Here is a 24,743-nt window from a genome sequence, read left to right as displayed (position 1 = left end):
AACTGATTGGGGCCCTTGGTTAACATAACACAGCCTGCATGCACGAGATATTTTGTTCCTGAAGTCACAGAGGGCACTGAGGGGCAGTACAGGTAACAATTCTGCCTTTTAGAAGCTACTGCAATCAAAGTAAATAACCTCTACTCTTGACAACATGTCCTTGACAAGTTTTAGCAGAGAGGCTGGGTTTATACACAAACTCAGGGAAACAAGAGGTTCTGCTAACCTGGAGAAAGCGACCTGACCTGGGACATGCAGCATAGATCCCAAGATGTCCGTCTTCCATGGAGGGACCCCCCCAGTCCCAACTCCCCTGACCCTGAGTACCAGCTCCGGCCAAAAACACCAACTGAGTATCACAGCAAGTACCATTTCACCCTGGATCATGCTGCAGCTACAATGTCTGCTCTAGTTGACGGTGTTTTGCCTTTTTTTTTTACTCTGTAGCCACAACAACAAAGAACATTCTCCCAAGCTACAGCTTAGCTATCTTCTCTGTTTCACCTTCAAACACCAGGCAGCTTTCTCACCAGAAAAGTTCTTAATTTTGTCTTTCCTTGAGGGAGGAATGAATACATTATGGCCTTAAAGTCTTTGTATCTTTGTTCTCTTCATTTCCTCTCTTAACATTAACACAGTCCTCCTGCTAACCCAATGCAACAACTTCAGTGAGACATCTATTAAAGATCTACAGTATCAAACCCTAAAGGATGTACTTACTAACAAAATAAAAAATTGCAGGATATTAATTCTGGCTTTTAAGGACTTCAAATGCTAGCTCCCAAAAAAGTTTATTTATTGGATTACTACAGGGAAATAGGGTGTCTTAGCCACAACTTCAAATTACTCTTTCTGTCAACCCTGAGCTCTAGGTTGTGAAAGCTACAAACAGAAGCAAGAAAAAATACGGAGTGAAGGACACTATTGTCCTACACTGGCACCAGAGAAGTGTGTGTGTTCAGAAAGAAAAAAGGAAAGCAACCCAAACATTACAGTATTTTTTCTGCCACAGAAGCAAGCAAACAAGCGTATTGCTTGGTGGTTTTTGTTTGGTTAGATTTTTTTTTTTTAACTGGTGTTTTGAATTAATCATTTGTCTTTGACAAAGGGACACTGGCAGGTCTGGAAAATACAGCACTCAAGCCACGAAAGACAAATGGCACAATCAGCAGCAATATGTATTCCCTAACAGAACCTCCCCCTAATGCACATTAACTGAAATGCAAAGATGAAAGAAATTCAGTCTTTGAATCTATCCATTCTAGCTAAAGTCTCTTGTGGTCTACTCGTTTCTGAAAGCATCGCCACAGCACTACAGGCGTACTTGCCTGACCCTTAACTGCGAACGGAGAATCACTGCAGCGTTCGTAACGGGGTCTTCAGGGAACAGATCACAGCTATATGTAACATTTTTAGCAATGATCTGAAAGAACAGCGAAATTAATACCGATACAAAAATAGAAAATAATGAAAAGAGCAAACATGATGCTTCCTAAATTAGCTGGCAAGCCAGCTGCAAGCACACATTTCAATACCACTAAGAGTGAAGTTGTCCATCTAGCCACAGAAACAGAGGTCTATATTTACAAAACACGGGTTTCTCTCTTAAAAAGCAATGACTTCAAAGAGAACATTAACATAGTCACAGTAACTATAGAAACTCCTATCGCAACTTTACGGGTTAGGGAGATTCTTGGGTGCATAAATAACAATATAGCTAGGAAAGACTGGTTACTTTCTATCCTGCACTTTGTAGTTCTGCACCTGCTAGGGGAATAAAGGGTCCAGTTCTGGCATACCCAATTCAAGAGAGAGATTGATATGCTGGAGAGAGTTTGGAGGACCGTAAGAATGACAAAGAATTGAAACATCTTGAAGTGAAAGCCTCAAGCTCACTCTCTGCGATTTACCAAAGAAAAAGAAAACTGAAAAGCCACAAACTGCAGCTAGGTCTATGTGGAAAAGAAAGCTGATAACAGAAGGCTCCTTGTTCTAGCAGACAAAAGCATAGTAAGACTCAATGACTTTAGGCAAAGGCCAACAGAGTCTGGACACTTTTGCAGTGGAGAAGAGAAGGAATAAAGATTCTTTTAGTCATCGTGCTGAAGTGTTTCGATGCACTTTTCATCCATGGGAATATTCAAATTCAAGTTCTTTAAAACATGATGCTTCATCTCAATACATCAATACAGTATTACAACCTCTTAGGACAAGACCAAGTGATCACAAGGGTCTTGCATTACCATACCTGAACCAAACTGATACAAGTTCATATTTTTCCTTCAGTTTCAGTTCAGTAAAGTCCTGAACAGGGCCCAGTTTCAGCATCCAACCATATTACTTACAAGTTACCACATGCTGGTGGCAGCTCTCAGACTTGATCAGCTAAGGAGACATGCGACTAAGTTAACACTAACCAGACCTCACACTCATGTACCTTGTTTTCCTCTCACTTGGAAATACCAGCACAAGTCCCAGATACACATCGCAACACGTCACACACAGGCCTTCTCCAAATTTAAACATCTGTCTCATGGGTATGTTCTCGTCTGGTTTTAAAGCTGATGAGGACTAACAGGAGTAACTAACACTCTTCAGCAAAAGTCAGTGACAGGTATGCCAGAGGAACAGCTAAAGGTAATTCAGATAAAATAAAGAAAAATAGTTATGCTGATCACTTCAGCCACTGAGGTACAAGGCTGCAGCACTATTCAAGATTTTCCACCTATGTTTTATTTATTCTTGTAATCAAAATGCCCCAAAAACCAGCAAATGATATTTCTCTTGTCTCACAGGTAGCACACCTATGGTTTTAAATGAACTTGAAAACGGAATATACACTATATGTAGCTTCCACTTTCTCCATACAGGAGTACCAACTTTCACTCAATGGAGTAACAGCAATGTTGTGCTGCAGCAGCACTGCAACAACAGCCTATACTGCAGAGTTCATCTAACACATAAACGCTTTACAATTTTAAATACCCACAATTTTTTCCTCTTATTCACAAGTTCAGCAAAACCCATATTCTAGGAAAATTAAACAGAGACAAATTTCACCACAGAAAATGAATTATAATACCATACAGACGGCACCAACAAAACACTGACGGAGAAAGGAATTCACAGCAAATTGTCAAGACAAAAGCCACTCAATTTTAAGTCGGCTTTGAAGAGTCCTATTATTCCAAAAGTCTTCATATTACAGCTGTTAGGATATAGTAATTTTACATAAATTAATGAAAAGTGATTATTGTTAGTTCCTTACATGTAATTCCTGTTTCCATTTTTTCTTGATATTGGTCAAGTTCCATTCATTTGGCACTTTGAAAGCAAATACCATTATAAGAATGCATGGATTCCTCTTACCTCCCCCCAACAAGATCCTACAGTCACAAATTTCTTTCAGGAAAGAAATGTTTTGGTCTCTACATAGGCAAGGCTCCTCCTAATGTCAGTGGGCATTTTGCTGCAGTGGTATCTGCCAACTTAACTTTCTCATATATGTAATTCTTAATACAACATCACAGAAAGGAAAAAAACACAGAAGTGAAAATCTGGTGCCACTTAAGTAAGAGTAGGGGTTCTTGCTGGTTTCCTGCCACATCGGTTACTACAAGCAATAAACAAGCTTGTTTAGCAATATTCTATCTAAACAAGTGGTACTCAAAGTATTTTCTAGATATGTCTAAATGCACAGGCAAACAGCAAATACTGATAACCAATTTCTGGAATTTGTAAAGCCATCTCAATTATTTCCATGCCTGTATTACATGCAGCAAGTACAAGTATCCAATAAAGCTCATAAGTCAGTACTGAATACAAATAATACCAACAACACAACGTAACTGGAACAGGAAACTAGTGTTTATTTTGCAAGGCTGTAACTTCATTAAGAACTCGTAAACAATGTATTGATACACCCATGCCTCTGGCCTTCATCTACACATGCACATTACATTTTGCTTCCCTCCTTCCCACAAACTGTCACTTTTACTGACTGTTTTATGACACTTTTGATCACAAACACCTTGTCTACCTTTTTAAGACACTCCACCTCTAAATCTACTGAAGTGAAAGGCCCAGCACTGCACTAAAACACACAGCAACAGCCACAATCTACAAACAAGCAGTGATTCAAAACATGCAAAACCTCTCCAAAACTATTGTAAGCACCAGGTTCAGCCTGGCCTGACTCAACACTTCCAGCCTCACTGTGCCTCTGCCATTCCCTGAGGAGAAGCATTGCTATCCTCACAACTGCTCTGCTACAGCAAATGAGCTAAAACAGAAAACCCTACTCCTTCCCATCCTCCTCTCAAAGGAGAGTATCCCTTTCTTCCCTCAAGACTTTGAGGAGTTGTGGGGGCAAAAAAAGTAGCATGGCAGCTCTGCTGAGCAAGCGGTATGGGGGTCCCAAGAAGGAAGGGAGCTCTGCAGGAACAGGGGGCAAGGGAAGGAGAGTGTCTCTCATCCTATCCAGCTCACTGCACCACAGGAAAAAAGTTCACAAGGAACAAGCTTCAACTCCCCCAGAAACCAGCGGGAAAAATTAATGATTAGAAAATTACTAGTGTAAGATTAATAATTTACAGGCCATTTACAAATGCCGCCTTGGTTAGGGACTCCATTCAAAAAAAGTCTACATAGGTGAGTAGGCTTAGCAGTGCTGTACAAACAAAATATGGAGGCACTGCGTACGCTCTCACGAGTGCATTCTCGAGGAATGACTGGAAAGGCTGCACGTGGAAGGCTGCTACTGAATGACAGCCATTAATCATGCCTGTGCATATCGAGCGAGGCGCCTGAGCCTACCAAGAGAAACACAAAATGGAATGCCATGCAGACAGACACACATCCAGTTTGAGGAAGGTCAAAATTAGAAGAACATTTAAGTGAAAAACTTATACCTAGATGTTTTTAAACTATGTTAACAGCCCAGTTATTTATCTTAATTTAAAAATTGAAGTTAACGAATTTCTGTAGGCCATTCACATACCAAAATCAGGTTCTCCATATCAATCAGCAGGAGGGAAAGAAGCACGTAAGAAACACAGACACCTTCAAACAGCACTGAAAGCAATTCTAATGAGTATTTCCAGAAGGAATAAGTTCCAAGGTGATACTGTCTCTTTAAAAAACACAACAAATAAGTATTTTCTGGACAACAACCTTTCCAACTTCTATTACACTGTTCTGTCTTCTTCCTCTCAAACTCCACTGCAGCACAACTCTATCCATTGACTTGCTAATATCTTATTTTAAAAGGGGAAAAAAGTAATAAAATTTCATTTCTTCCAGCTAAATATTCTGTGATATTCTGCACTTAAAGCATACAACATAATTTAAAAGAAATGTTCAATATCAGTTCAATCCATGCTCACTCAAAAAATTATCAGGAACATTAGCAGTTACATTCCTTAACTCCTGTTAACAGATACATCAACATAAAAAAGTGTATTTTATTTCTTTAAGCAGGAAAACTAAAACTGCATTGTAAAAAGGGTAACACCGCAGGTCTGCCAAACCAACTGTATATTTTAAAACTGCGTTTAATAAAACCCCCTGTGCTTTGTACATGTGGAATAATATACTTAATCACTCTCTTAATTTATTTGCAGCTTTGATGGAAATGAAACTTTTACTGTTTCCTAATACCATGTTTATAAACAAACCAAAAGTTCTAGATACTGACTCATCTCTGGCTTTTGGTTTGGCTTCAACTGAACAGATTTTACAGAGTTCAGCAGGCATTGCTTGCACTTTTCTGGCGCGCACCATTGCCGTTATAATGTTTATGCATAAAATCACAAATAGAATCAGCCAGAGAACAAAGAACATACAGCAGTTACAATGCTCACTTAGCACTGTGTATGCTATTCAGGATCCCTCCCACAGTTGCACACCCTCTAACCCCCTTTTTTTTGGTTTGTTTTGGTTTTTACATCTCCAGCAATACAGCAAAGATCTGCAGCCATCCAAGCAGTAGCCTTGGCTCCACAGAGCCAAGTAGAAAGACCACAGACTAGACTTCATCAGCTGTTATCTGTGGGAGGTTTCCTTACTGGTGCCACTGTTGAGACTACCTGATAACTGCAGATTTCCCTGACACTATGATGCCACCTTCAACTGTCCCATTCTTCTGAGCTCTCTGCTAATGAACTTGCACGTGGCAGCAAACAACTCCCCACTCTTAAGAGGTGCACTGCACTGCACAAACTGAGTGAGAATATTGGGAAGTGGCTAAAAGGAAAATGATAATAAGTGAACCAGAGGATATAATATGCCTTTGGAAAGGAGGCCAGGGAATTTTAAAGTATGAATCGTTTCTGTAAAGACTTTCCACTATCAAGAATAACATTAAAGCAGTCTCTGCTTAACAAGGGAGAACACATAATATATATTCTGTAAGAAAAAAAACCATGAGTATATTCCTTCCTTGGTATCCATTACTCTGAACTCATAAAGACTCTTTCTTCAATGAGCATTTGCTTGCTAGAAGCAATGAATATTTCAGATGTTCTTTCAAAACAAACATGGAGAACCTAATACAATATTCATGGCACAGAAGAACTTCCTAGGTGACTCTACAGCAACCAGAAAGGAGCACAGAAACAGGTGTGGACAATGACAAATAGTAAAAGAAGGGTACAATAAAACAGTATGTATCACTTTGAGTCTTAATGGTTATATCTATCCAACCTGCTTTGAAAACAGGAAAGCACTGCTTATCTTCACCCCCTGGAGAAGAATTCCTCAATATGTTGGTCCCAACAAGCACAATTAGAAAGAGCACTAATTCTCCAAGTAGGTAAAAATGTGTGACTAACAAAAACTTAGGAGGATTAGAAAAAAACTCCATGTATTAGTGGAAGAAAGTACTACAAGTACTCCTAGAAAGATTACAATACCATTTGAAACAAAATACAAAGAAAAAAAAAAAGGAAGTAGTCTGTTAAAAATTTGAGAGCATCTGACCAGTGATACAACCTCTGCAATCATTAAAACAAATGCCAAAGTCAAAATTCAACTGATATGACAATACTACTTTACAAAGCCATCCCACCAATAACAGAAGCCAGGTTAGAAAGTCATAGACCAGAAAGTTGTATTTCTAAAGTTTCCCTTGTTAAGAAGTCTTGCACATTATGTAGCTTTTTCTAATTTTACTGCAGCTGACAAAGCTGCAATGTAGCTTAAGATGAGCAACCTCCTTCCACACCCCCTCAAAACCAAAGGAAAACCCCACCAACCCCAACCTGGATGTTTCGTGAGATACCTTCAGGGGTACCATGCCTTACTTGGCACGTGCAAGTGAACGAACTTAGAAAATACACTTCAGCACCACAAAGAGAAACGCTAGAAAATAGAGAGAGCAGTACCCAAAACCAAAGAGGAAACACTCTAGAATCAATTCAGCAAAGGAGGAGAAGTCAAGCCAGAATGAAACAACTCCAATGACTAACATGATACTACGCACGCGCAAAAGCAGGCCAGCCTTTCCATTTGAAAGTCAAGGAGTAAAAACCACCACACCGACCCAAAAACTCTTCAGAAGGTTTTTTGGAGGAACAACAGCATCATAGCACGTAGCAACCTGCCCTGCCAGATCAGCAACAGCGGTAACATGAACTCCAAGAGAAATATCTGGAGGTCCGCTGTGAACTGCTCCCGTCTACAGACACTCCTCACACAGAGAGAGAGAGAGATTCTTCACGCCGTGCCAGAACAAGTGCCGTACCAACTACGTGTTACAGTACTGACTCATCTACAGACAGGCCCTTGCTCTGCACACGACATCAACTTAACCACACAAAGCGTAGATTGAACGAACGCTGAAGTTCTAACTACACCCATGCACTACGCTACAAGGGCGGCAATAACTGCCATGAGTAACTACAAGCATACCCACCACATGATGAAAAAAACGCTGTTTTTAACATAATTTATTAAGTAAAAAGCACACTTGCTCATGTTGTACAACCACAATTACCGTAAGCATAGAGGGAGGTGGCTTGCACCACTACTCCCACACGAAGGCAGACACCCTTGAGGTTGCACATACTTGCAAGTCAAGTAAGTTTAAGCAAGGAGCAAATAACCTTAACTTTTATCTTTCCTTTGCCTTACAAAATTGTAACTCCTTAAAGCAAGTCTCTGTAATATAAGACAACACTTACAAGAATCTGGAATGTTTTCTAATATAAATTACACCACAGACCTTCAGCATTTATCAAATCCGCTGTATCCAGTAACTTTTGAAATTTTAATGTACTGAAACAACACTACACTGTCTTCTATTACATTTAGTTGGTATAAAAGAATAGCTCTACAAAGCAAGTTTAATAACATGGGGTTTTTTCTTGTTTCCCTTAGCTTCACCTCACACAGACCACCCATCTTCCTTCCACCATCCATCCTCCAACATGTTAGTTTGAAACAACAGAATTAATGACTTCCTTATATTCAAGATATTAAAACCTGACTGAAAGATGCAGTATCAACATGCTACCTGTAACTTCTTCCAAAAAAAATTAGTCTAGTCAGTCTATAAAACCAAAACCATTCCCATTTGAAGGACCAATCTTTTGTTATTGCGAATTTTGAAGAAACATGTTACCACATGAAGCTGAAGGCTAAGTTCACGGATTTTTCAGTTTCACTTGAGGTGTTCTAAAGTTTAAAGCAAAAAGGAAAACAACACTACAGTAATGCAAGCATAAAATTTCCACTTTTGGTAATTTGTCTTGTATTATAACATTGACTTCTCACGTCAAATTTCAGATGCCAGAAAATCTGCACACTAAAAACACCACCAACGTTCAACTGCTACCTTTGGAAGTATTAAAAGTAGGAACGGAGGAAATAAAGTGAATCGCCGACGCAATGGAAAGCAAACTTTTTGATCTGCAAACTTGTGCAGAAAGAATCAAATATGTATACAACATGCTGGAGGAGAAAGGGGGGTCGGGGGAAGAGGGAGGGAATTAAAAAGAGAACACGTTCGGTGCTTTTAAAATTAGCTAATCTCCTGAATAGCTGGAAAGCGCCGCTTCCCGGAAATTAACCCTTTGGATCCCTAGCCTGCATGACAAGAAAACGCTGCTTAAAATGCGAGGGGATAAATATTAAAGCGATTATCGGTTACCTTTAAAACTCTTTGCTTCCTCCTCTGAGGCCTTTTGTTTTCAGTTAGAACCTAAAAAAACACCAAATTGCAGAATAAGTTGTGGTCACAAAGGCAGACACCTCCGATTTTATTATCGAACTGCAACACTGCTCCGACACCCGGAGTGCTTTACGTGCGGCACTTTGGAGGGGCTGGGGGAGGCTCTAGGCGGCCCCTCCGCCGCCACCCCGACACGCGGCGACGCCGGAGACGGCCGAGGGGAGAGGCCCCGCCGCCGCCGCCCCCCTGGAGCCGGCCTCGCTGGTGCCCCGCATTCCTCACAGCGGCGCCCACGAGGCGGCCATCTTGCTTCCTGCCGCAGCGGCGCCCTCCTCCAGGCGGCGTCGCGGGCGCGAGCCTCGTGCGGCTCCGCGCCGCCCCCGCCTACCGCGCGCGCCCGCCGGCGCGAGGAGCCGCGGGCCGGCCGCAGCCAATGGGGCGGTCGCGCCCCCGCAGCGCCCCCCGCCGGCCTCCTCCCGCGCCCGCGCCGGCCCTGCCCAAACAAAGGGTCTCCTGTGCGGGCGCCGCGGCGGCCCTCCGCAAGAGGCGGCACGGACTCGCCGCGCCTGCGGACGGGGAGCCACGGGCGCGTGCCCGGCCCGGGCGGCGGCGGCGGGGGAAAGGTGGGGCACCCACCCGGGCGGCGGCGCCGGCGCCTGTCGGCTCCGCGAGGGCCGCTGTGTGCGGGGTCAGGCGAGGACACGCTGCCCATGCGCCCGCACGCGTGGCTCCGCGCACACGCCGAGCTGCATGCGTGCGCGCGCCTGCACACATGCATGTGCGCACGCAGACAGACAGCGGGACGGCGAAGCGTCAGACAGGGCCAGACACCACCCACGCAAGCCATAGGGTCCCCCCAGACTCCGTGGGGACAGGGGTGCATCATGGGGCTGAGCTCCTGGGGAGCTCCACCGGTAACGCTCCCCCTCACACCCCGGCTCTGCCTGGACGGAGTAGAAATCGCCGCTCAACTGGAGGAAGCTGCGCCCTTCTTGCTATCCACAGCCAAGGGCTTGCCTTTGCCAGCTGTCCTGAGCCCAGGGGACTGCCACACAGCCCCGCCAGACCAAGGGCCCAGTACCCACCCGACCTGAGAGCCAGGAGTCTCACACATACCCTGCCTACCATGCTCTGCTGCGCGCAACCTGCGCGCAACCTGCAAGACAAGGCTCCGTCTTCATCCATTCCCACAGCGCCTAACGAAGTACCTGCTGCAAACTGATTACAATGGAAACAGCCCACCAGACAAAGACAAAATGCAATCATCTGCCTGTGTCTCAACCTGCTTAAAACATTCACCTCCATGGAAGAAAGTTGGAGGGGTCACCGCTCTACCCCAAGTAGGGAGTTTCTCACCAAGCCCTAATGTATCAGACAGGCACCTGCTAATCACCCACATGGAACAAACAACAAGGTATCTAACTCACCACTACTCACCCAAGCATTTCCTGAAACAATTTGCCATTGACAAGTTAACATGTTGGCCCTGGATTTATGCACTACACATGAAAAAGCAACACGAACATCTTCCTTTTCAGTTATGGACTCCAATTCAAAGCTGTTTTCTGTACCTACTGCTAAATCACACATGTCATTCTTTCCCAGTTAATGGTGCAAACCAGTTAGCAAGTGGGAGGGCTCAGATACGGGAACAACACTCCCTCTGCAGTGCTCAATCAAGCAGGAGAAAAATGTTGCTCATTGTTACCACTTATTGCTACGTTGTATTTAATCTTCTCATTTGTTGCACCAGAGTACTGAATCAAATAGGATTTAGGATCAGGTAAAATAAAAACACTGATGTCTAATATTTTCCTAAAATACCACAAGCCTGCAAGGGTCTTTAGGCGTAATACAAAGAAGAGAGGTACGTACACTTGATGATCTGACTCTTCTTTGCAGCTTTGGCTACTTAGGTCATTTTATGGTCCAGAAATTAAAAAAAAAAAAAAGATAAAAAATATATTTAAGTTTGCTTAGAAACCTAAAACCCAGTATTCTGATTCAGTAGTGTAAAACACAAGTAAGCTGTCCTACTCTGACTCCCTGCCCTGCATCCAAGGAGTAGGCTGTGAGCAGCATTGCTCATCTTCACCACACATTACCAACCCCCTCCAGCCCATGGAGCCCTTACAGAATTCCCAAGGATTATATTCAAGAGATCATTATGCACACACTTTTAAAAATTTAACTCACTAAAATATTTCTGGAGTCTATTGTAAAATAAACACCACAAAGCCTAAATTTCTTCATTATAAGTAGGTCCTGCTAGGAAACAAGAATTCCACTTTGCCTTTTTGTTTTGTTTTGTTTTTTGAGATTTCGACATTTGGGTGTGCTCCAAAAGCAGAGCAAACCTTTCCAAAAAATCCATGGGGAGACAGAGTGGATGTGGGAGACCAAAGTTCAAGCCCCTGGTCTGCATCACGCAAAATACCCCAACCACAGAGCTGCTCTAATAACTATCCCCCCCTTTTAAAGCTTTAATCAGAAATCCCATTTGGAACCTTGAGAAACTTCCCCCCAAAACCAGTTGCATCCAAACAGATAGTAGCTGTGAAACATTTCTCTTAAATCAGCATTTCCCATTCAAGAATGGCTTTCTGGAAAGGTCCCAACCAACTCATAATTGCAGCATCCTTTTTAAATACCTCTGGGTTTTCAGTAGCATGTTAAAAACCCACAAGCAAGCAGGCCCTTGTCATTTAACATTTCACGTTGCTCGGATTACAGCTGTTAAACAAGATGTCCCGAGACACCTTGGTCAGTCCCGTGACCCCTCACCATCAGTGACCTGATTTTTTTCAGTCTGTTGACTCCAGGTCCTATTGAACTACCAGCGATCCCTGACCTAACACAAACTAAAGCTCTCCTGCCCCAGCAGATGCCTTCAGCCCAAGTGGGCTCCCTCCCCAGGCAGAACCCTCCAATGCAAGCACCTCAGTGACTCTTGAAGAAAGCAACCTTTGGAGATGGAGGCTCCCTGCAGATGCCAGTTTTGCAGCAGCCCCACAGCAGCCCTGTATGTTTACGGCCACCGAGTCCAATTCCCATGCACCACAGTCAGCTCAATCAATGACTGCAAGCACCCAGGAGGTTCATACCAACTGTGCACCACTACACCTGGGACATCCACCTGTGCAAAACAGGAATTCTTTTTCTGAAGAGAATATAGAATAACTGATGTGCCATCATCCCTACCTACACACTGGTTCTGAAGCCTTGCCCCACACTGCAACACATCCAGACAGCCTTGACATGTGTAACGGTGCAAGGGCAGCAAAGCAGGCAGCTTCTTGAAGTGGAATGTGCTTTTTTGCTAGAAGATAGCTGTGAAATCAACTGCAGTAACTGCCACACTACTTCAGAAAACAGCAGTCTTGGAAATTAAAACATGGAAGCATCACACTCGTGCACGTAAACTTTTCAAACCCCATTGTGAGGCATTCCCACATTATTCACTCTGAGAAGGGCAGTAACCCAACATAAAGCCCTTTTCCTCTTCTTCTCAAGGCTTGCTTACTACATTTTTATTTGCCAGGCTAGCCTTTCAAAAAAATTCAGTAAAACAAAATTTTTCAACCTATGCATTTTAGGGTTTTTTTTTCCATCTCCTAATCACACAGGCACGGTGTGAATCCCTCAGGAAAAGGGGCATTGCACCTAACAACATCACTACCCACAGGGACTGCGAAATAGAGCCCACAATGCTTTATCCAGGCTTTCTTGATACCACATCCCTGAAAACATTCAGCAAGGTAAAGTGTCACTGGAAGGTTTACATGGATGTTATTTTCAAATTACGCTTTTTGAGCCAATATAGTTTAAGTCTTTTTCTGGACTATGGGTTCATTAAAGAAAGTAACAGTAACACAGCTAACACCAGCTCCAAATACACAACCAATACTCTGAGGGTTGAATCCTTGCACAGACATGGGCACGTGTGCTGGAACATGTCCTGCACACATGCCCACGTCTTGTCTACATTCACAGCTTCTACCAGGCAGGCCTTACTCTCTGTGACTGTAAATCCATGGAAGTTCTTAAGGAAAGCCAGCACTTTTAAAACCGTTTAAGCAGTATGAATGGACAGCCAAGGTCTGCACTGGCTATCCCACAGCCATTTCATGTAGGAAGCTCTCCCTGATTTCATTGTGAATTTGCATTGTTTGGTTAGAACGAGAAAAGATAATTCCCTTTAAGGCAAAACCCAATGTTTAAAGTGTGCTCATGCAGAGCATTCTATCCCCTACATCCTCCTCCCAGTGAATCACCTCCAAAAAATGCTTACATTCCACTGAGATGCATGTCTCTTCTGAAGAAGGAATGCACTGAAGCTAAACCTCATTTCTCTTCATTATTACGTTCACAGTTCACTTTCTATACCATGGACAGAGACTTACAGTTTGGGTTTTTCCCCAGCTGCCCTCTATTCCTAAAGTGTTACTGTCACAGAAGTCCCAAGCCATTTCAGTCCTGGTCGTACCAGTTTGGGAAAACACAGTGGGATTCCCTTTCCAGAGCGCTACAATCTTATCTAAAGGATAGCTGCTGAACAGAGTGATAAAGTGTTTCCCCATCCCCCAACACCTCCCCCCTATCACAACATCTTTAAAGAGCTCTGGTAACATATGTACATCACAGAGATACTTTCCTCTTTCATTTTCTCAGAGCATGGTTTCTAGAGATTACGAAAAAGGCGAGGCTCACTTCTAGGAATATCTGAAAAGGCACCAGGTTTCATTCAGACACAACTTTATAAGAAAACACCTGACATATTCTTAGATGTCAGGAATACTTTTATTTCCTCTGTGCAGCACTCAAGCTTCACAGGAAACTTAATGAGAAATGAAGGAGGCCTCTGGTGCAGCTCTAAATGCATCCTACAAAGTGTGACCAGTTTAATAAAACAAAAGTACACATACAAAAAAAAAAAAAAAAAAAAGACTGGCAAAGAAAAGAATAGAAACAAGAAATCTCTTGTAAAGAAAGCAAAAAGAACACCCAAAGAGGACAAAGGTGAAGGGGCAAAACTAATCTGCAAGGAGAAGGTCAGCCTGAGCAACAAGTATGTTTAGTCAAGAACACAAAGGTTGACAGAAAAGCCAGAGTGCTTCCTCTCACCGATCCTGCAAAATCTCTCTTTAAAACATGGCTTTTAGATCACTTCCCACCTCAACTCCACCATTATTCTCCCATAAGTTTCTTCATTCCCACTGACTAAATGTACAAAAAAGACACAACATCTCTACGCTTTTGTTGTATAAAGTCAGAATTGGTCTCTATCACCTTTATTGTTTCAATATCTAAAGCCACATTACAGCTGTCCCCTCAGTTTTCTTTGTTTTTAAAGAGCATTTAGGAGCAGCAGAGACAAAGATGTTTTTGAATGAACTGAGCCAACCTATTTCCTTAACTTTAAATATACTTCCACCACAAAGAAGAGCATATCTTATGCCTTCACTGCTACAGCACTTCCCCCTCTCCACCCCCTTCTTGCCTACCTTAAAACCAGAACAGACTTTTCTGCAAACCCTGGTAAGCACAAGGCAGAGAGTCTCCCGAGATCTCCACAGGTGACAGGAACTTCTACCTGCTGTAAGAACATGCTGCTTTAATGAAGCTGCTATCAAGGAAGGTTTTGCAGGTGCACTCTTCCCAGTGTGGACTGCTGGTGCAGAGACTTGAACCTCAGTTTCCCACATCCCAAGGCAAATGTCCCAGTGTTTTACCAAGAACAGCATCTCCCTGTCCATGGCTCAGGTACCATACCACTGGATCATACAAAGCAGAACACTTCCAGAGGACGCGGAGGTGAAGAAGGTAGCTCTGCATCTCAGAGGACAGGGAATTCAGTTGGGATGTGGGAAATCATGTTCAACTCCCTACTTACCTGATTTAAAGCCTGATCTTGAACTGATCTCTCTCAGGTCAGTGCTGTTATCACAGGGGCATACAGATTGCCTTTTCCCCTCCTCTTTGTTCCAAAAGTAATGACCTGGGTTATAAAAGGCTGATGGATCAGAAAAATGAGTAAGAAATACAGAAAAAGGAATTATGTGTGAGGGATGTGGTAAAAGACAAAGGGAGACAGACAGGAGAAATGAAATGAGAGAAACAGAAGAATAGACAATTAGAAAGGCAGAGATGTGAAAGGGGAAATGCAGCTACAATTTGATCCTGAAGATTTTAACTTTATTTCCGCCAAATCTGTCAGTCATCACAAGCAAATTATTGTGTCTGAGTTGAAGAGCAAACAGAGTCCCTTCCCCTGCTTTTTAACCTTAAGCATTTTGAAACATAGACCACCCTCTCCCTAATAATTTAGTGTCCTAAGACTCATTTCCCCTCCCCATATTTTGTATTTAAAATCTTTCTCATGTCTTCACACCCTCAGTGAATTCCTCATTCTGGCCAGTATCTGCAACACAGAGTCAAAGCCATACTTACCTCTGCTTTTATGCATTTACACAGCAGGAACAAGAATAACTCCAGCTCACTTTACACACCTCTACAGACGACAAGAGACAGTTAACTGAATAACCTGTTAGCTCCAACAGCAACCCTAAGCTCTCTGAAGCTGTACAGTGACCAGCATTTCCCTTTGCAGAATTTCAAGATGTACCTCAAGCCTCAAAAGAGTGACTTAATTCGCAACTTCTCTGGCTTACCTCAAAAGGCAGCGCGACTGGCGGCGGCGGCTTTTTCAGTTCTTCACATTTTCTCTTTTTGCATATCCGGTGGCTGGTTTTGCGCTTCCTGCAGCAGCTGCACTCCTCGCAGTTTGTCTTCCGCAGACAGGGCTCACAGACTCCACAGCGCCTTCGCTTCTTCTTCTCCAGCATAGGGAACAGCGATGAGTATGGAACAGGGTAATCGCCAGCTGGATTCTTCAGAGAGGATGGCCCAGAGGCCTCAACTGCTTCAGCGCTGTCTCTCACACTGTCCTGAACCAAATTCAAGCTTACTCCGACTCTTCCCAGCTGTGATGAATAATCATTATGCTGCAGTCTTGAGTCAGCTGGCAGACCTGCATTTATGGCTTTTTCTGAGGCAAGAGCAGAGATTTCCGTGCTTGAAGGCAGCTCCAAAACAAAACCTGTAGGAAATGGTCCGAATTGTCCAGAGCTTTCACCAGAGATCTCATCGACTGTGCTTTTTTGGAAATCTGGAGATAAAGTGGGGACATAACCTGAATTCAAAATTAATGTCTCTGCATCAATGCATTTCACCAGCTGTTCAATGTCCTCCACTTGGATATTGTTTAAAGAGGTATCAGAAACTGGTTCACATACTGTAAATATGTTTTTTGAGTCAGATTCTGAATTATCTCTTGTACAGCTCAAATCCAAATTAGAGTCAAGTTCCTTGTGAACAGGTACAAAATCCACAACAGGTTCCACGTGGGGTTCTGCAAATGAGCTTACACCTTCAAAATGTAAAAGTGAATTTGATTCAGTGGCAGCTACAGAGCTGGAATTTGAAGCAACGTCTTTATTCTCAGGCTCTGAATCCCAGCCCACCTTCAAGCAGGACTCTGCAAGTGAGCTTGCATCTTCTAATAAATGTTCTTGTGAGTTAAACTCAGAGGTAACTATAGGTACAGAATTTGAGTCTTGTTCTTCACTATTTAGCACCAGGTCCAACTCTGCTTCAATGTGGGATTTGGCAAGTGGGACCAACTCTTCCAGCAGTACTGCTGAGCTGAGGTCTGAGGTATCAACAGAACTGGAGTCAGGTTCTTCACTGTTAGGCACCAGATCGAAGGGAGTCTCCGCACACACCTTCGAGTTTGATTCAGAGGTGATTGCAGAGTCAGAAGGACAGGATGGAAGCACAAGTGCAGCACCTTCAACAAATGCCTCAGTCGAACTACCCGTATCGAGGTCACTGGGTGTCTGCTCACAGGGCAGGTCTTCATGCTTGTATTTCACCTTTGACACTCCTGTATCATCAGTAGTTACCTGACTGCTTGGAATGGAATAATTTGTTTCAGGTATTTCTACCTCTTTGTCTTGACTGGCGCATACGATAACAGGCTCTTCACCTGCACTACATGGAGTATCTTCCACAGGCAGCGAAGCTAACTCATTTTGTGCTAAATCTGGCTTCGAAACACTTTCCCCTGCTTCAACGTTTTTTTCTTCTACTACTGCCAAGGCTTCTTGTTCATGTTTTTCCTTCGCTTCTAGCCTTTTTTGTGCTGCAGCTTTCCTTGGCTTTGCAATTGGAGTTTGGGACAATCTACGGGAGAATGATCGGTTACGGAGAGACATTGTAAAGCCATTGATGTTGAATGAATCCTGGTTATGAAAGAGGATATTGTCAGCTTTCTCCAAACTCACCCAAGATGCGCCAGACAAGGTTCTGCTTATACTGCTCCTGAGAAGTCTACCTGAAGAGCTCATGATTGGTTTCTTTTCTTGCTGTTTTTTCTTAACATCTTTTTCTTGCGTTGGCTTTTTGCCTTTTCCAGAACTTACAGCTTTTGTGGAAGCCTTTGTGGTTTTCTTTCTCACTTGGCTAGATTTCTTTTTGCCCTGGTTAGTTTTCCTTTTCCCCAACTCCTCCTTTTTGGCTAATCTGGAAGGCCTCGCGTGGTGAGCCATGTCTGCGGAGTAGTAGAAATGTTAAGAGGAGAGATGGAAAAAAATCATGAGCTCTTAAGAGAACTTTTCAGTAAACTGCATACTCCCATTGCTGCGCTCTGTGGTGATACAGCGTTAACTCTGAAACAGAGAAAGAGATAGAGTAACGTTAATATAATTCTAATTAAGAAAGGGCTCACAGATATCAAACTGACCAGTAAAAACAGAGAGGCAGAATTAGAAACGCTGGTATTGGATGTTATTAGAAACACTGGTATTGGATGTTACATTCAATTAACACAGAAACTTTGAAGCCAACAGTATAGTGCAGAATGGAAAACTTGCCTAAATGGCTGTTACACAAATGAAGACGCAAACAGAGCTCAAATGACCAGGCAACATCTCCTATTGACTGTTTCATGACAGTTCTACGAAGTTTGAACTTTCTCAACCTTATTAACAGTTCACTAATCAACCCTGAGTAAGAGCGAATGAAGTTTACATCCACAGCTTTAGGTTTAACAGCATATCAATCGGTGTGAGTGCGCACTCATACACCATCACCAGGGCACTCCTCATTCTTCCACCGTATCTCACCTCCCCACCATAGTACAATTTATTTAAAACAGAAGTAACTAGTTCCCCCAAGATTTCTAACTTGTGGTATTACTCATAAGGGAACTGGGACAGGGAAGAATTGCCTTTCCCACTGTTATGTCCCAAACCAGCGCACCGTATTACATTGCAAGCCCCAACTCTGTCCTGCCTAGCTATATCAAATGTATTATGCAAGCAGTCACCTTTTCATCTTCATTCTGACTAGGAACATACTTGCCTTCAATGAAATACCACACATTTGTCCTACGCTTTTACCGCCAAACACAGCTGCAACGCAGAAGCCACAACCCCCCAAACACAATTCACTCAGATGATACAACAAATTCTTCATGCTCAACATTTATTTCCTTCAAGGTGGGTTGGATTATTTTAAAGGTAATGCAATTCCTGTAAGCACATAGTTTTTAAGCACAGGGTGCTTTTGAGTTCCTGTAGAAGGCTCTTAAATATCTGTTTGAATAGATCAGATTGGTAGACAAAGAGGCAACCTAAAAATGTGAGGAGGCAGAGCCAAAGAGGCGGCTCAGGCAGGAGGGTACCTTCCCTTATCATCACTCCTTTGAACTCCTTAAACCCAAATGAAGTTACCTACAGGCCACCTGCACATCACTGATAAGAAGGGGGGAAAGAAAAGGAGGAACAAGAAGCATGGGGATGTCGTCAAAAAATCCTGACCTTGAAAGGAAGAAAATGAAAAAAAAAAAGGGAATTCTGGCTTCTAAAAGAAGCAGAAAAGGGGAGATGGGTGCTACCAGGCTCCTGACATACCTCTCTTCCCTAGGACCTCAACACCACCTGGGAGCCAGCAGGGTGATCTTATGGAGCCCTACACTTATCCATCACCTGATCTGAGCTCCGCTGATGGTGGGGAGAGCTACAATGGTGCAGCCCAGTCTATTTAACACCCCAGGAGCATCTAAATGGTACTACACTGGCCAGGTTTAGGCAAACAAAAAGGCACAGGGCACATGAAGAGCATGGTCTACAAGCAGAACAGACCCCCAGATCACAAAAACATATCTACAGCACAAAGGGTGCAGAAACCACCCGCACCAAACAGCACTTTGCCAAGATAAGCTCGTCAGCCTGCCCAGGGGATTGTCTCCCACAGCCAACATGCATTACCTTGGTGCAGGACCACCAGCTCTGGCTGTTCCCCACACCAGCACACTGTCAGTGAGCTTGTTTCTGTCAGTCTCTGCCTCGAGCAGGCTGTACAGAGGGCTAACAGTAACTTCCCAAACTCTTTTAAATAGCTCAGTGTTTTGAAGCCCAGCTCTTGTTTGCTCAGCCCTAGTGAGTGCTGTGTACTGTGACTTGTAATCCAAGTATTTTATCTAAATACGCAGCAATTACTCTGTACCATACCTTCGTGTTACACATCAGATGAACATTGTTACTGAGATAGGAGTTCTCCCACATACTCAAATTTCATTTTAGAGCCAGCATTGCTGTACAAGACAAGGCTAAACACACTTGTAAGGTCCAATCAGTAAACAATGCTCAGCAAACACAATAAGGAAGCTAACAGGGTCCCTGCTCCACCACAGGGAAACACCCAATCTGGAGAGACTAAACAGACAGGTGCAGCTGTTTGTAATTGTGGGCAAGGCTTTGAAGGCCACAGAAGAGACCTGAACAGGTCCTGCAGTATAAAAGTTGTGTCAGACACTGACATAGCAAAGTAAATACAAAGCTGAAATGAAGGTAATCTGAGTGCTTTCCTCCCTCTGCCCTTCTCTGAAGACATGTGGGGGAAGGGGGACATGGCCATTACTACTCACTCCATGAACTGAGCATCAGAGGGCATCAACATCACATCAGTAGGTCCATGAAATAATTGTTGGCAGCCTGCAAAAAGCCCCCCTGCCCTCCCCCCAGTTTCTTGTGGTTTTGACAGAGACCGGGGTCCTCATTCCAAAGGATAGCCTGGAGGGCTACGAAACCAGTTGGAAAGGAGCAGCAGGCATCACATCCGTAGCCATTAGCAGGACAGCACTACATAACAGTGGCAGGAGAGGAAATGCAAGCTACTGTCAGAGACTAGAGCCAGGAGAGCAAGTAAGAAAGTAAGCAAGCAAAGGCCAGGCAACATAAGCCTGACTCAAGAGAGGAACTAAAGAGATAAAGAGAGAAAAAGCCCAACTTATCAGCCCTGAAACAGAAGTAGAATGAGAGAAAGCAAGAGTTCTGGAGTGGAAACAGACTGGACTTTTGTAGATAGTATAATGCTTTGCTCATATTACTTCTCTACATAAGCATCTGCCACCTCTGATGTGGAAGTTTGGGAAGCACAATCATCAAAATTCTCAACTATAAGTTTCATTTGTAACAACTTTGTAATTATTTTTTAAATTATCAATATAATTACATGATAATAGGTCTTTAACTGTATTTGGAAATTGGAAGATGGTTGTGTTTGTTGGGTTGGTTTTTTTCTCCTCTTAACACCGACAAAGTAAAGATACCTGTCCAGACAAAGTAAAGATACCTGTCCAGCAAGATCACAGAGCAGTATCATAGCCAGCACTGCTTCTTATCAAGGCCAAAATCAGAGGCCATAAACATTCAGTGGTTGAAGACTCCTCTTTTTTTGTAGGACACTGACTGGCATTTAAATGCTTGCTCAAAGAAGATGGCAAATGCCTTGCTCAGAGGATAATACAGGGGCACAAGAACAGCAACAGTGTTACCCATTTTGTTTCAATTGTGTCACTGGAGTGAATTTAGATTTTTGGAAGAGATCTGGGAGATAGATTCCCTAAAGGAAAAAGTTAGTTATTTATTTTGGATTAATGCTTGACTTCAGTTATATTGATCTGGCACTCTGAGCATCTGACACCCCCACCAAGGTGACTGTAAGCTCTTGGGAGAAATGCCTGTCAGCAACAGATCTTTGCTTCCCTTAAAGGAAGCCTGCAGTCTTGATCTATAGTCAACCACAATAGCCTTTAAAAAAAAAACTGTCTACGATGTAATTTAGTTTTATTTGACATTTCTTTGTTTACACTTCCACATTTAAGACCAAAATATTAGGTAGCTACAAGCTCAGTACTCAGGTTTTGTTTTCTGTAGCTCCAGGAAATATTTTACCTTCCCTTTTCCATGCAAAGCACTGGTAATGACTCTGTTGATGCCTGCAGCAGTTGCAAATTGCTTCATGTCAGTTCTTAAGAGCAACAAATGGCTGTAACACATTGGTCATATTTCATAACAAGAAATTAATTATATTTCCAAAATATTTATGTGGGCTTAGTAGGATTATCAAACATAAACCTCATGGGGCAATATAATAACTTGGCTGTTTTCCATCATCCTGGAAAGAAACAAACTTACTTCTGTGCTTTCTTCCTAAAGCAAAACCAGGTGAGATCTACCATACCTTCCCTGAGAGCAGAAAACTGGCATCTCTATGAAGTAAAACAGGTACCAGGCACAGGAGAGTTTTCAGGGAACTGCCCTAGATACTAGCAGTGCTCCCCAAAGCCGGAGCTAACTTATGTCTTTCAATGCATCTGCAAAGCTGAAAGCTGGTTTTAAGGCAGTTGCTCAAGTTTTGCTCGTTCACCGTAATAAATCTGGAGCAATTCCAGTGACTGCTATAATCCTCAACAAATACTGCTAAAAAGCTAATCAAGGGCTAAATCTTTTATTTCCATCTTGGTCAAAATTATCATGAGAATTTTGCCTACAAAGTAACTGGGGAATGTAACCCCATACTGCTGGAATGACTCCAGAAAAAAACCCACCCCATCCCCTCTCCTCCCCCCTGCTTTTCTTATTTACTTTCCCTTTACACGAAAGGGTAAAAAAAAAAAAACATATGAAGCCAGTATTCCCTTTTCCTATCAAGATTCTGTTCCATAACTTCACTCTTGTTGGAAGAGGGGTGGAAGAGATTAAAAGATGTGTTCTCATAAAATGGTGGCAGCTTTTTTATGGCATCATGAAAGAGAGCAAGTGAACTCTTTAACAAACACAGCTGCGTGGCAAAAAAAAAAATAAAAATGACACAGCTAGGAACTAGTTGAGCCTGGTTTCACTACAGTCAGATGCACTAATTAAATACATCTTGTTTCAGTGTTTAGGTATCTGTTTAAAAGTCACTTGAGATTGGCCCTGTGGGGAAACAAGACCTGGAAGCTTTCATCAAAGCCATTTAATAATGCACACGTCCCAAGCAATAAGGGTCACAATTTCACTTAGAAGACATCACACAAGCTCAGATCTACAACTCACAACTGCAAAGCATCTTATCTTCCATCAGCAAATGTGCTAGAGGAAGATGCAAGAGACACCAGAGAATAGAGACATCAGTAAATCTGACCCTCAGGTAGGGCGCAAATGCTTTTTTCACAGTTGTTTCAGGATTATGTGGTATCATCTGCATATTCTTCCCTGCTCCACCAGTGTCAACCTGCTTTTATCTTACCTAATTTCCGGAGTCTACTGACTGCTCTGTACAACACTTTGTGTATGAAAACAGAAGAGGGAATTAGCCTTAGTTTTCCCTTACCCCCCCTCCTTAAATCCTTGAGTATTCATTTGATTTTGGTTAAGATAAAAATGAAATCTCATCTGCCTTCTCAGTACCATGAGCTAGTCACAGAGAGTCCTGTGAAGAGGCCTCTCCCCATTACTGGGGAAGGCGGAGGGATTTCCCCAAGCTCCCTCCACAGAAGCACCCCCAAGGTTCCCCCTTGCTCACCACCCAGCAGCTTCCCTGCCCCGACCTCTCCTCCTGAAATCCTCTTTCAAGTGGTGTTTCCATAATCTTACACACCATTCAAGAATAGTTTTTCATTTTAATAAGTTTTCTTCTTTACTTTCTGAGATTATGCCAGTTGTGGCATTTTTATCCACAATATTAAACTTTGACTTAAATCAACACATTCCAGTAGCATAACTGCAAATCTGAGACAGACACTGTAAAACGCCACCTGAATTTCTCACAGACAAAGGTGTATACTCGAAGCATAATCCTTTTCCCCCTGACATCAGTAACACCAGGCTATGTCCAGCAGACTAAACACCAAGGCTTTCACACGAAATTTTCATCGTCACTGAACCCAGAAGGCCACCTCTGCACTTGGAGGACGAGTCTGGATAAGGCAAGGCTGCCACAAAATCACGAGGTTGGAAAAGACCTATAAGATCATCAAGCCCAACCATTCCTATCCTAAGCTAAACCAAATCCCTAAGTACCTCATCTACCCTTTTTTTTGAACACATCCAGGGAAGGTAACTCAACCACCTCCCTGGGCAGCTTGTTCCAGGCCCAGACAACTCTTTCAGTAAAGAATTTTTTTCTAATATCCAATCTAAACCTGCCCTGGCACAGCTTCATGCCATTTCCCCTTGTTCTATCTTCTGTCACCTGGCTGAAGAGACCATCGCCCACCTCTCTACAACCTCCCTTCAGGTAGTTGTAGGTGGTGATAAGGTCTCCCCTCAGCCTCCTCTGCTCCAAGCTAAACATCCCCAGCTCCCTCAGCCACTCCTCATAGGATTTGCCTTCCAGCCCCTTCACCAGCCTGGTTGCCCTTCTCTGCACTTGCTCAAGAACCTCAATGCCCTTCTTATGGTGAGAAGCCCAGAACTGGACGCAGTACTCGAGGTGTGGTCTCACCAAGGCCCAGTACAGGGGTACAATCACTTCCCTAAACCTACTGGCCACACTGTTTTTGATACAAGCCAAGATGCCATTGGCCTTCTTGGCCGCCTGGGCATACTGCTGGCTCATATTCAGCCTGCAGTCAACCAACACCCCCAGGTCCTTCTCTGCCTGACAGCTCTCCAGCCAGTCTGCCCCCAGCCTGTAGTGTTGCATGGGGTTGTTATGTCCCATGTGCAGCACTCTACACTTGGCCTTGTTAAACTTCACCCCATTGGTCTCAGCCCATCAGTCCAGTCTGTTCAAATCCCTCTGAAGAGCCTCCCTACCCTCAGGCAGGTCAACACTTCCTCCCAGCTTAGTGTCATCTGCAAACTTACTGAGGGAGCATTCAATCCCTTCACTGATAAAGACGTTGAATAAGACTGGACCCAGAACTGAACGCTGGGGGACGCCATTCGTGACCGGCCTCCAGCTGGATTTTGTTGCATTTACCACCACCCTTTGGGCCCGGCCATCCAGCCAGTTTTTAACCCAGCTGAGGGTCCACCTGTCCAGGCCAGTGGCAGACAGTTTCTCAGACAAAATGCTGTGAAAAAACCATGTCAAAGGCTTTGCTGATGTCCAGGTAGAGCACATCCACAGCCTTCCCCTTGTCCATTATGCAGGTCACCTTGTCATAGACGGCGATCAGGTTAGTTTGACAGGATCTACCTTTTGTAAACCCATGTTGACTAGGCCTGATCCCCTGGCC

General features: G+C 43.4%; 1 protein-coding gene across 1 annotated transcript in view; it reads right to left on the bottom strand.

Annotated features, from left to right (window-relative positions):
- TET1 (tet methylcytosine dioxygenase 1) overlaps positions 1-17,778 on the bottom strand; it is a gene marked incomplete at its 5' end in the record, with an annotated part of 57,735 nt that extends 39,957 nt beyond the window's left edge. The window contains 2 exons of the mRNA XM_084265326.1: positions 9,149-9,199; positions 15,841-17,778. Coding sequence (XP_084121452.1) covers positions 9,149-9,199; positions 15,841-17,778 — 1,989 coding nt within the window. The remainder of the gene's footprint in view (positions 1-9,148; positions 9,200-15,840) is intronic.
- Positions 17,779-24,743: the final 6,965 nt, after the last annotated feature.

Source organism: Gallinula chloropus, assembly GCF_964237585.1.
Source record: "Gallinula chloropus genome assembly, chromosome: 5".
Classification (NCBI taxonomy): domain Eukaryota; kingdom Metazoa; phylum Chordata; class Aves; order Gruiformes; family Rallidae; genus Gallinula; species Gallinula chloropus.
The sequence above is the reverse complement of the archived record's forward strand: the minus strand, read 5'-3'. Positions and strand labels throughout refer to the sequence as shown.